A 12,770-nucleotide genomic window follows, 5' to 3' on the forward strand; every position below is an offset into this window, starting at 1 on the left:
AATCCTACTCCTGGGCATGTATCTGACGAAAACCATAATTCAAAAAAATACACGCACCCCAAAGTTCACAGCAGTACTATTTACAAGAGCCAAGACATGGAAGCAACCTAAATGTCCATTGACAGAGGAGTGGATAAATAAGTAGTGGATAAGGAAGATTCCATAATACAATGGAATATTATTCAGCCATAAAAAACCAAAATAACGCCACCTGCAGCCACATGGATGGATTTAGAGATTGTCATATGGAGTAAAGTAAGTCAGACAAAGACAAATACCATATTGTATCACTTATATATGGAACCTAAAAAAATGACACAAATGAATTTATTTACAAAAGAGAAACAGAGTCACAATACAGAAAACAAATTTATGGTTACCAGGGGGAAAAACGGAGGATAAACTGGGAAATTAGGATTAACATATACACACTACTGTATATAAAATAGATAACTAATAAGCACCTAGTATATAGCACAGGGAACTCTATTCAATATTCTGCAATGATCTGTATCAGGAAAAAGAAAAGTGAAAGTGAAAGTCCGTCAGTCATGTCCGACTCTTTGTGACCCCCATGGACTATACAATCCATGAAATTCTCTACGCCAGAATACTGGAGTGGGTAGTCTTTCTCTTCTCCAGGGGATCTTCCGGACCCAGGGATCAAACCCAGGTCTCCCACTTTGCAAGTAGATTCTTTACCAGCTGAGCCACAAGGGAAGCCCAAGAATCCTGGAGAAGGTAGCCTATCCCTTCTCCAGCTGCTCTTCCCAACCTAGGAACTGAACTGGGATCTCCAGCTTTGCAGGTGGATTCTTTACCAACTGAGCTATCAGGGAAGCCTGTATGAGGAAAAAATCTAAAAATGTGTGGACATACATACATGCATAACTGATCCGGTTTACACATGAAACTAACATAACATTGTAAATCAACTATACTCCAATAAAAATTTAAAAGTAGGTAACAACAAATCCTACTGTATATTACAGGGAACTATATTCAGTATCTCATAATAAGTTATAATAGAAAAGAATATGAAAAACTCAATCACCTTGTTGCACACCTGAAACTAACCCAACATTATAAGTCAAGTCTACTTTAATGAAAAGAAAATAATATTAAGCAATTGATGCCAACTGTTCCTTCCCCACATTAAACATTTACTCATCACAGAAACCAAATAATTAACATAGTGTCTTAATGTTGTTAGTGATTAAGTTATGTCTGACTCTTGTGACCCTTAATAAACACAATCAACACCTTGTTTTCATATCATCATCGTCATCATTATGGTATTAACTTCCTATTAGCATGAGTGTTTGGGTCTTAAGTATAGGTACCTAAGTATTTCATTGGACTTTATAAGTTGGGAAAGTTTCAATGTGTCTAGCACATTAATATCTTTTTGTGTCATAACATTATTATCCAGAATGTTTTATCCTTATTAGCTCAATATAACTCACATATTTAACACTGTACCATTTATGACTTTGTCAAAGACACTAAACTTTATCAAAGACACCAACATACATAATGAATTTTGTTACCTTTTCTGGGTAATAATTCCTTTGTCATGATTACTTTTGTCTAGGTAATCAAGCCAGTGTCACTCACCTTTACCATTAAGAAACTAGGGGAAAAAATTAGAATGATACAAAGGGTGATAGGTTTGAGATACGAATTTTCAGATGTTTCCTTAAGTTTTAAAAATTTGTTATAAATTTCATGTTTCATTGAATAATATCAAGTTAGCCAATATAATTTGTATTGAGTTTTATGTTTGTGAAGCTTATCCTTTACTCTAAAAATTCTGGAGAAAATTCTGGGAATTTTGATTACCCAAGAAAATGTTCTATCAAATGTCATTTAAACAATCCAGCCATTCAATCTTCAGGATAGTGTTAACATTGCACATATACATGTATAATTTAAAAGTCATGTTATTTCCTTGATAAAATAAAAATTTCATCTGCACTGTGTATATAAAGATGGCATTATTGCCTGGGAAGTAAAATGTATGAATCTGTGTGTTTATATACTTTTCACCAGTGGTACCTGCTTGGACTGAATAATCCACAATCTTAAGTTTGAACAGTAAAACACATGCAATACATTTGATTGGTATCATAATAATTAAAACAAAATGATTTTCTATAATAACCTTTGACTCTGAATATATTATTTTGATTTTCTATAATAAACTTTGACTCTGAATATATCATTTTGATTTCTTGTAGCTGTTGAGAACTTCACTGTTAATTTGTTAATTATTTTGTAATTAATTTTTTCCTTCTCTCTATTCCTTTTAATATGTCTTTAGAGTTCATTAGCTGAAAACCCACTATACTGTATATAATTTATACAAATATTCTTATCTTGCTAGCAGATTTTCTTGATTCTGTACATTCTTGTCTTTCATCAATTCTAGATAATTCTCTCATCTTTTCTCTTGATTCTCTTACTCTGAATCTTCTTGTTTAATTCTGTGTGACTGTTATCCTTGTTTTTATTTTCAATTTCTATTTTCAATGTTATATTTTAGATAATCTGCTTATATTTGTCTTTAATGTACTGATAATCATTTATCTCAATATGTGTAATCTATCCATTAGTTTATTTCCAGTTAAAGTACTTTTTAGTCCTAGAACTTCCATTTCTTTTCTTTTTAAAACTTTTTAAACTTTTCTTTTAAACTGTGCTTCATTATATTTAATGTTCTAATTTTCCTTTACATCTTAAATAAGTTTTAACATATGTATTTTATAGTCTGCATCTGCTTTTTAAAATATTTCCAAACTTGAAAGTCAAATTTTACTGTTTGTTAGGCATTTTAAATCCTGTTTACAATGAATTATTTTTCCTCATGTACCTCACAATTTTGAGTGGCGTCATTTATCCAGGAAAATCCTGCAACTTAGGTTAAAATGTCTCTCTCTTTAGACTTTTTACTTTTGCTATGTCAGGCACTTTGGTGATACAATTGCCCGACGCCATTTCTTACTTTAATTTTCAGCGTTGTGGTCTCAGGATTTATGGAAGTACCATAAATTTGAGACTTAAACTCATATGAATATAGGCCATAGCTGGAATGTTTAGGAAGGTTTGTTTTTGCCCTGATCCAAGGCTAAAGCTGATCTGATTCTTTTTTATCTCCGGCTATAAGTATGTTGAACTTTTCTGCTTAATCATTGATCCTATAACCTTTGAGGTTGATGAAGTAATGCAGTATTTCTGCTTATGCTCTCTTTCTCTGAGCAGAAGTTAATGTCATTCCCCTTACTGGTTCCACTCTCCCAAGTCCCCATAATGCAAACCCGTCTTCCGTACCATCCCCTCCCAAGGGCAATCACAGAAGCTATCAACTCAGCTTTCATTACTGGGAAATCATTTAGTTTATCAAGACCTCAGTTCTGCTCTTAAAAGTATTTTAAAAAATATTGCATCCTGAATGTCCAAGTATTTTTTAAAGTATGATTTTCAGAGCCTTCCCTGGTGGTCCAGTGGTTAGGAATCCTCTGCTTGCCAATGCAGGTGACATGGGTTCCCACATGCCACATGGCAACTAGGCCTGTGCACCAAAACTACTGAGCTAGCACTTTCAAGCCAGTGAGACACAATTCCTGAGTCTGCCGCTGCTGCTGCTGCTAACTCTCTTCAGTCGTGTCTGACTCTGTGCGACCCCATGGACAGCAGCCCACCAGGCTCCCCTGTCCCTGGGATTCTCCAGGCAAGAACACTGCAATGGGTTGCCATTTCCTTCTCCAGTGCATGAAGGAGAAAAGTGAAAGTGAAGTCACTCAGTCGTGTCCGTCTCCCAGCAACCCCATGGACTGCAGCCCACCAGGCTCCTCCATCCATGGGACTCTCCAGGCAATTACTGAAGCCTGCATGCCTAAAGCCCAGGCTCTGCAACAAGAGAAGCCACTGCAATGAGAAGACTGCTTACTGCAACTAGAGAAAGCCCACATACAGCAATGAAGACCCAGCACAGACAAAAATAAATCCATCAATAAATCTTTAAAAAAAAAAATATGATTTTCAGCTAGTCTACCATATTGCTTAAACATAGCATAAATGTCATTAAATATTTTTAGGTAAATAAGCAATGCACATCAGGATATAAGGCCAAGCAGAAATGAAAACAATATTTCCTGATTATCTGTCTGGGATTCTCATGAAGGTAGCCTTAGTATGAATATTCAAAAGATTTTTAAGCTATCTATATAATTAGAGAAGAGAAAAAAAACAGACAAATAAAAATAGTCTCTTAAATGCGGGGCCCACCTGACACAAAATGCATAAATTTTTATTCTCATCATTTGATCTAACAACTAGATCATGTTTCCTGCATTCAAAGTCAGAGGTGTGAATAGTAATTCTTCAGGGGTGAAGGATGATGTGTGTGACTAGAGTCCCTACCTGAAAGAGACAATGTTTAATTGCAACTGAAGCATTAAAGAGACAATTTTCAGACAAATTTTTAAAATTGCACCACTTTAACAAAGGAGAGAGTAAACATGTCAAACAACAAATGTTTATTAAAAATTGACTAAGTCGAAGGTATTATAAGCGTTGTTTTCATGATTAGATGACTTCCTAGCTGTCTCCTTATATTTTTCTTTGGTTACCTTTTTGGTTGAATTTTCCCTGACACATCATTAGTAAGCTCTTCCTCTACTAAAAATTCTAAGTTACTCCCAGTGTAGACCACTGACCAGCTTACTCTAATTCCCAGCATATAAGTTTTGATTAACTTCCATCCCAGTGCCTGAAACTTCTTTCATCTCACTTTCCATTTTGTAATCTACTGATCACAAAGAAATTACTATAGGGGAGTAGAGAAATATTCCTTTTCTTCCACAAAATATCCAGAGGACCAATTTCTGAGGAAGGCCTGATTTCTGCAGGGATTTTTTATGTTTTAATTATTCTATATCACAGTGCTTTTTACATCCCACTGTATCAGTGTAGGTAGGGTATGTTTCTCAAACACAACATGACTTCCTTCCTTCTTCTTTTACCATATGAAGATTAGGAGAGCACAAAGTGGTGTTTCAAAAAAATGATAAATTATGAAAACTGTTCACATGTTCATGAATTTACTACAACAAAAGTGTTCATAACCAAACTTTACACATGTTTATATAATTATGATATCTGAGACATTATAAAGTTAGTAAATTCAAAAATCCTTTTATGTTTCCTACAATATTTATATCTGTATGATGATGTTATAGAAAGCCAAGAGACAAAAAAATCATTTCTATTTCATGTGTGTTTAGTCACTCAGTCATGTCCAACTCTTTGGGACCCCACGAACTGTAGCCCACCAGGCTCCTCTGTCCATGGGGATTCTCCAGGCAAAAACACTGGAGTGGGTTGCCACGCCCTTCTCTGGGGGATCGTCCCAACCCAGGGATCAAACCCTGGTCTCCTGCATTGCAGGCAGATTGTTTACGACCTGAGCCACCAGGGAAGCCCAAGAATACTGGAGTGCGTAGCCTATCTCTTCTTCTGTGGATCTTCCTGACTAAGGAATCGAACCAGGCTCTCCTGAGTTGCAGGCTGATTCTTTACCATCTGAGCTACCAGGGAAGCCCCAGCTTTGCCTATTTCAAGGACAGTAGAAAGTGAAACTAAACTATCTTTCCTAGAGGGTTTAAGAATTATATCAGGGCAGGTATAGAGACTCTTGACACACATTTCTGATTGAAATGTTATGTATAACAGCCTCACCCATCTGTTATTTCAAAAGTGATGGACAGGGAAGGTGCAGCACTAGGCTTCAATGTACTCTGATATTTAGTTTCTGAAATAACAGGGAAAGAGCAGCATATATATAAGCATAGCTATTCCCCCCCCCTCCCCAAACAGTGTTGACTGAAGCAGGGTAGTCTGTGGAACTATAGTAAGAAGACTACAATTATAAATAATTCGTACCTCATAGGGATGGTGACTATTTTATTCACATTTTTGGGGGCAAAACATGTGAAAACATGAGCTCTTTATTCATCCTTCTGTTTACCCATTCACAGTACAATCATCCTGCCCTCAATCCATCTTTCCATTGATCCTCCAAACCTTTCTGCTGGTTTGTCTCATTCAATGTCATCATAGAGGCTTATTATCCAGACTGTCTTTCTTAATAACCACAAATCTCACAGACCTTATGCAGATATAAGTGTGGATTATTTGGTATGTTTTGTATAAAAGCATGTTCTAAAATTTTCTATGATATAAATCACAGTAAGCTTTATGGTGCTTTATAACTGATACCTTTGGCTTCCCTCTTTTGAAAACATGTTCAATCTGTATCAACTGGAAGGATGTTTTGAGTTACTATAGCTAGAATCTACTTTCATTTCACTATGAACTCTTACAAGAGTCAATTCACGTTATGCATCTAAAGATCAGTAACACTTCCATCAGCTTTCTAGGAGTTATACTGATAACCTTCTCATGGGCAAGGCCTCTTCCTATCATATTTTGAGGATAGATTTCATGCCAGGACAAACTGGACATTTTTCAAGACTACTGGAATTCTGAACAGCCAGCTCATAGAAACTGTCAAAGATTTTACTACTGACTCTTCTCAGCAGAGAACCTGTCAAGCCTTTCTTCTAAATAAGTGATAATGGAAATTTTGATCACCTCATATTCTGTTAGAACTGTGAGAGTTCCATGAATAAAATGTGGATATTCTCAATATCAAGAAGAAATATTTTTCCTATTGTCTGTAGATGCTATTACCAACTTAATAACTATCCTGATAATTCAACTCATACCAAGTTTTGAATATCATAATTTATACCTTGTGAGTACTTTAATAATAAATATTTAAACTTCCTGAAAATTAAATATATTAGCTCCAAGGAAAAGAATTATGGCCTTGTGTGGTGTGAGAGTCAGTTAATAGCAGAAAATACATCAATGAATAAAGTAATTTAAAGGGATCTGGCTTTTGTGCTATGGTGGTCATTATCAATCTTCTATGTAACATGATATACCAAGATAACAAAGGAAGTTGATGCCATATCACTTGTTTTCAGTATTTCTGTATAAAGAAATTTTATGTTGGGGCTAAAGTATTTTGAGTTAAAGTATTTTTAATAGTTTGGTTATGTGTGAAAAGACATTTAGAGAACACAGAGAGAGAATCTACAAAAACAACAGTTCAATCCTTGTTCTCCAAATTAAGTGCAATATGAATTGCTTTTAGGATAGGCTGTTCACGGTTAAACAGTCAGGATTTCTTGAGATCAGTACCTTCTTGTTAGGATTGAATAAGCAAGTTATTCTGAGAGGTTTCCCTGCTTTTATAAAGTAAGCTTTCATTCTTTCATATTTATTGAAAAAGATAAGACTATGAACAATCTTCACAGCCCATAGTCTAATTGTTCTCCATTCACACATATCTGTAGTATTCACATGTGTTACCCTTGGGATGCTGGTATATCTAACAAGTTTCCTACTGGGGAAAATTGAGTACTACTGGGAGCCTGGTCGGAGAAGGCAACGGCACCCCACTCCAGTGTTCTTGCCTGGAGAATCCCAGGGACAGAGGAGCCTGGTAGGAGGCCGTCTATGGGGTCACACAGAGTCGGACACGACTGAAGCGATTTAGCAGCAGCAGCAGCAGGGAGAACTCACATCGGAGAAGGCAATGGCAACCCACTCCAGTACTCTTGCCTGGAAAATCCCATGGATGGAGGAGCCTGGTAGGATGCAGTCCAAGGGGTCACGAAGAGTTGGACACTTACTGAGTGACTTCACTTTCACTTTTCACTTTCATGCACTGGAGAAGCAAATGGCAACCCACTCCAGTGTTCTTGCCTGGAGAATCCCAGGGACAGAGGGGCCTGGTAGGAGGCCGTCTATGGGGTCACACAGAGTCGGACATGACTGAAGCAACTTAGCAGCAGCAGGGAGAACTCACATAATCTAAGTTCTGAGGAAAAAATAACTGCAACTTTTAGTAAGAATCAACTGTTTTTGCAAAGACTATAAGAGGCTTATTAATACTCTTGATATTTGACATGAAAGGACACAGATTCTTAAATTATTTATGTTATATACTTACAAGATTGAATATTAATTTTAGGTGAATTGACTGCTTCCATATCTATGAATCTCTGCTTTGGTTTTTGCATTAGTCCAACAGATACATCTTAATAATAATATTCTTTGCATCTTATCTTTTTTTCCTGTGACTTTTATTTTTATTGCTCTGCAGTGCTTTGACAGCAGTAGTCAGGGAACTCTATGACAAAATAATTTTTAAAAGTATCCAATTACAATTCAAAATTCTGAAGGATCTTTTGAAAGTAATAACCTACAGGATATAATTGACATTCAGAAACTAAAATCTGATCTACTTCTAGCAATGAAATTATACTACTCTGAAAGGACTGCCATAATAAATTCACCAAAGGGTATTAAAAATGTAGCCATTAAAGTGACTAAGAAAATATTAATGTACTAACATTACATGTTTTATGCTACTTCCTTAAAATTGCAAGACATATTAGTAGTAAAAGGTATCCCTAGGCTAGATGACTAAATGAGTTAACATGCTGTGTAAAGCCAGTGGATACAAAACAATTAAATTCTGCAAACTGCAAATGCAAAACTTTAGTCCTTATTTCCCAAGAATTACTAGCCACTCCTTTTTGGTGGGAGGCAAAAGAACTCTCTCTTCTTTTGTTTTATGAAATGTCTTTTTCTCTTGGTTCTTTCCTTGTTTTTCTGATTCTTCTTGGTCATATTCCTTCTCTGAATATTTATTTTTTTATTCCGTTCTTTTTTCTTTTTTTTTTACCTTTAATACATGCTGTTCCTTCTGCTTAGAATAAACTCCGTCTTGCATGCCTGACCTGCTTAACTATATGGAGTATATGCATCATAACTGAGTTCAAATTCCACCTTCTTTATGAAGGTTCCTCAATTTTCTCATGACAGCTATTCTAAAACTCAATTATAGTGGCTCAGATGGTAAAGAATCTGCCTGCAATGTGGGAGACTTGGGTTTGAACCCTGGGTGGGGAAGATCCCCTGGAGAAGGAACTGGCAACCCACTCCAGTATTCTTGCGTGGGAAATACCATGAGCAGAGGGACTTGGCAGGCTACAGTCCATGGGGCTGCAAAGAGTCAGACGCAACTGAGCGACCAACACTTTCACTTTCATACTGCATGATGACTGTTGGTCTGTGCGCCCTCATGATGACCATGAGCATTTTCCTGACATGAAATTTATATTGATATTTCTGTCCTCATCACCATAGACAATTTTTGGAACTCTTCTGGCAACTAATCAATATGTGCTGAATGTATTAGTGATGCAAGTCCTGTAGTCCCTCAGGTAGTAAAATGTTAAGAGGCTCAATCCAACGATGATCAGATTTTTAGAGTAATATTAATATTTAACAATATGTACTTTTAGTCTTGGCCATCTTGGACTCACTTATTCTTTTGTACACTTATCACATTTGGTCCCCAAACTGAGAGTTAGACCAAAAAAATTCTAAGATGTGTCTACCAAATCAAAGCATTTAATCAAAGGGTTTTTTTTTTTTTTTTTTTAAGTTATGCCTTTGGGTTAAAGATCTTTTCCTGTAGTTTTATTCTCTATTTCTTTTAAATTCAAAGTGAATTTTCTCTCAATACCATAACTAATTTATTTTTCAACATCATTATAAAACAGCACAACAAGGTTTCTTTTTTAACATACAGGTTTTACTTATATGAAGAAAAGAAATTTGGGCTTCGGAACACATATTTGCATTCTATATGTATCCTTATAAGACACATGTTTATTCTATTTTTATAATTGATTACTCTTGCTAAATTTTGACTCAGAACCTGAAGTCAAAATTTAAAGAGAGGCTTGTCAGCAAACCAGAACCAACCAAAGATGGAACTTTATTAATTATTTTTACAACCATCATTTAGACTACCATTCACCATAGTTAATATCTGCCATAATGTGAACAAATATATGGCTCTTCATGCCCCCAAATGGCTGCAAATATACCCCTGCAGGATGATCCCAAGCCTGCTCTCCATAGGTGAGTACTTGAGAAGGAAACAAGATTACCTTCTTTGTCCTTGTGTGTGTTCAATTGCGAGAGGAGGTTCTCGTTGGCCCGCACGCAGTACACCTCTCGGGTCTGGACCCCTCCCCCGCAGAGGGCAGTCTGGTTGCCTCGCCTCTTGTCCTGCTGACTGAGAAGAGGGTCCACCCGACACTCGGTCCACTCTGTGGTCTTCCAGCTGTATCTAGATAAAGAAAATGCCGGCAGTGGCCATGTGTTTCGTGAATAAAACTTTTCTCCAATCCTATTTGTTTCTTCCCCTCAAGAAAATTAATCTGAACAATTCCTTCCCCTTGAATCAATCTCAGACCACACCTCTGGCACAGGTTCAGTTTCAATCCCTTCTTCTACATCCTTACCCTGCTCCGTTTAAAGAGGGGTTAAATTTAAGATGATTCACTTTTAATTGCAACTACTAGAAGTTACTTATAAATATTTTATGCAAAGAGAGCATAATGCTGAATATATGACATTTTATGTTTAATTAAGCTGAACTCAGGCTTGCCCTTTTTTCATGTTTATAAACAAACAAAGATTGAATCTGAGAATGGAGAACATTCTAAATGATGATGAACTCAAACATTTGTTTTGTCTTTAATAAAATGTATGAAAATTCCTTCTTCGTACAGGTCAAAATTGTAATTGTGTGTTAGTAACAAAAATATAACATAATTCAGAGTTTTCTCTTTATCTCTGAGAATGAGTGTTCTTTTTTTTCTCCTGTAACATTTGAGCATCCCTGATGAGTACTGATGAATGATGAAAAGAGCTGACATTTCTAATCAGTGGAACACAGGAAAGATGATCTATGCTTCTAAATTAAAGCTCCAATCAAGATTATCATGTGAAAAAAATGTCAGGGGATTATCAGCCCAACACATGCTTTAAGGAGATAGCCAGGGTCTTGATGTCACTGCAGATAGACAGTGATGGCATTTCTCCACCTCAAGGAAAATGGATATTCTAAAAGCACAAAGAAAATGGCTCTTGGAGTACTTTATGTCACTTTTACCAAGATGCTTCCTTAGTAATCAGATTAACAGCCAACACAGGTACAAATGGATGTGCTAATGCTCATCTCAGTTAGACAAAAAGGTTAAATGGGCTCTTGGATGTCTGATCCAGATGCTTTGCTTTGTCAGTGGTAAGGCTTCATGGTGGTAAAGGTGAACTTCATGCCCATTTTTCAATTTTTGTAAGTGGGGATTCATGGCTTAACAGAGGTACAGGTCTGGGGCATCAAGGATCAATGCTCTTGACATATATTTATAAAGGAAGTGCAGCATTCAGGTCAATTATAAAATCATTGATAACTGATGCCTTGAGAGGAGAGACAGGGAGGCGTGAAGGAAAAGAAAACTAAACAAGCCATTCATTAGGGGAGTTAAAACAAAAATTTTATTTTTTTTTTATAGAGCAGCATACCAACATAGGTCATCCTAAGGAGTCCTGTGAGAGAAATACATTTTTTAGTAATGTAAATTGATGACACTTTCTTAAAAAAAAAAATGCTACCATCCACAAAGGGTTAGAAGACAGAGATTTAGAACAGGGATTTATTTTAATTAATAGTTAATGATGTTTGAATAACTGAGAGGATAAAGATATCCTAGCTTGAGATTAAAAAATGGAAGAATCTCGCAGGAGATGAAACACTCTGACTAGAGAACCTGGCAACTTCCCTGAAACTGTTACGTCAAGGGGAACACACAAGTCAGTGGGGCAGGCAGAGAAGTTAGGAAGGAAACTCTTCAGAGTGTTCAGTTACTGCTTATGTTAGGGGAGAAGGGAGGATTCCATAGGGCTGCATAACTGAAGATCTTGTACGAATCATTACTATGCTTTGTTATTATTATTATTACTCTCAGAAATGGGAGGAGGAGCAGCAGCAGCAATGGTAGTGGTAATTTTCCTTTTCACTGGTTCATCAAGTGCAAGCTGTAAGCCTGTTCTCTAAATGGTTCAAATATTCCAGGGAACCTTTCAATGAAGCTTGTGGGTATCTACTGATAAACTAAGATTCTGTAAGTTTTTTTGTAAATACTCTCTACATTCAGACCAACCTGAAACATATTTATCACCAAGTTAATTCACAGAAATGTCTAAGAAATGATTTTTAAGGATAAAAAGAATATAGTTACAGTCCCAAATATTTCAAAACAGTCTTATTTCATCTGAATTCAATGAACATTTATTGGGCGCTTACCATGTGCCTGGTCCTATGACATATATGAGTGATTAAAGGAGAAACAATCTCCACACCAAGGTTAATAAGCAATCTTGGTCCTGAGAGAGCTTAAAGTCTTATTATTTTGATGTAGTATTCTACTCTAATAGGATTTGTTATACACAGTACTGAATTTTAGTAGGGCTTGCTCAATAGGCAAAAGGAACCTATATTTTGAAAGATTATTTTACCTTATAGACTAGTTGACAAACTATGGCTAAATTCAACCTGTACCGTTTCTATAAATAAATTTTATGGAAACATATCCACACTCATTTCTTTACATATTGCTTACAGCTTCAACAGCAGAGTTGAATCATCGTGACGGAGACACATGTGGCTCATAAAGACTAACATATTTACTATCTTCTCCACTTCAGAAAAAGCTTGTCAATACTCATTATAGAAAATGTGCGAAGAACTACTGCTAAAAATCCAGCTTTTGTGG

General features: G+C 36.1%; 1 protein-coding gene across 1 annotated transcript in view; it reads right to left on the reverse strand.

The window, feature by feature from the left end:
• Nucleotides 1-12,770, reverse strand: part of THSD7A (thrombospondin type 1 domain containing 7A) — a 473,410-nt gene that overhangs the window by 198,416 nt on the left and 262,224 nt on the right. Inside the window, exon 4 of the mRNA XM_068973061.1 lies at nt 10,098-10,279. Within this exon, the coding sequence (XP_068829162.1) occupies nt 10,098-10,279 (182 nt within the window). The remainder of the gene's footprint in view (nt 1-10,097; nt 10,280-12,770) is intronic.

This window comes from Capricornis sumatraensis, chromosome 5 (genome assembly GCF_032405125.1).
Source record: "Capricornis sumatraensis isolate serow.1 chromosome 5, serow.2, whole genome shotgun sequence".
Taxonomy (NCBI): Eukaryota; Metazoa; Chordata; class Mammalia; order Artiodactyla; family Bovidae; genus Capricornis; species Capricornis sumatraensis.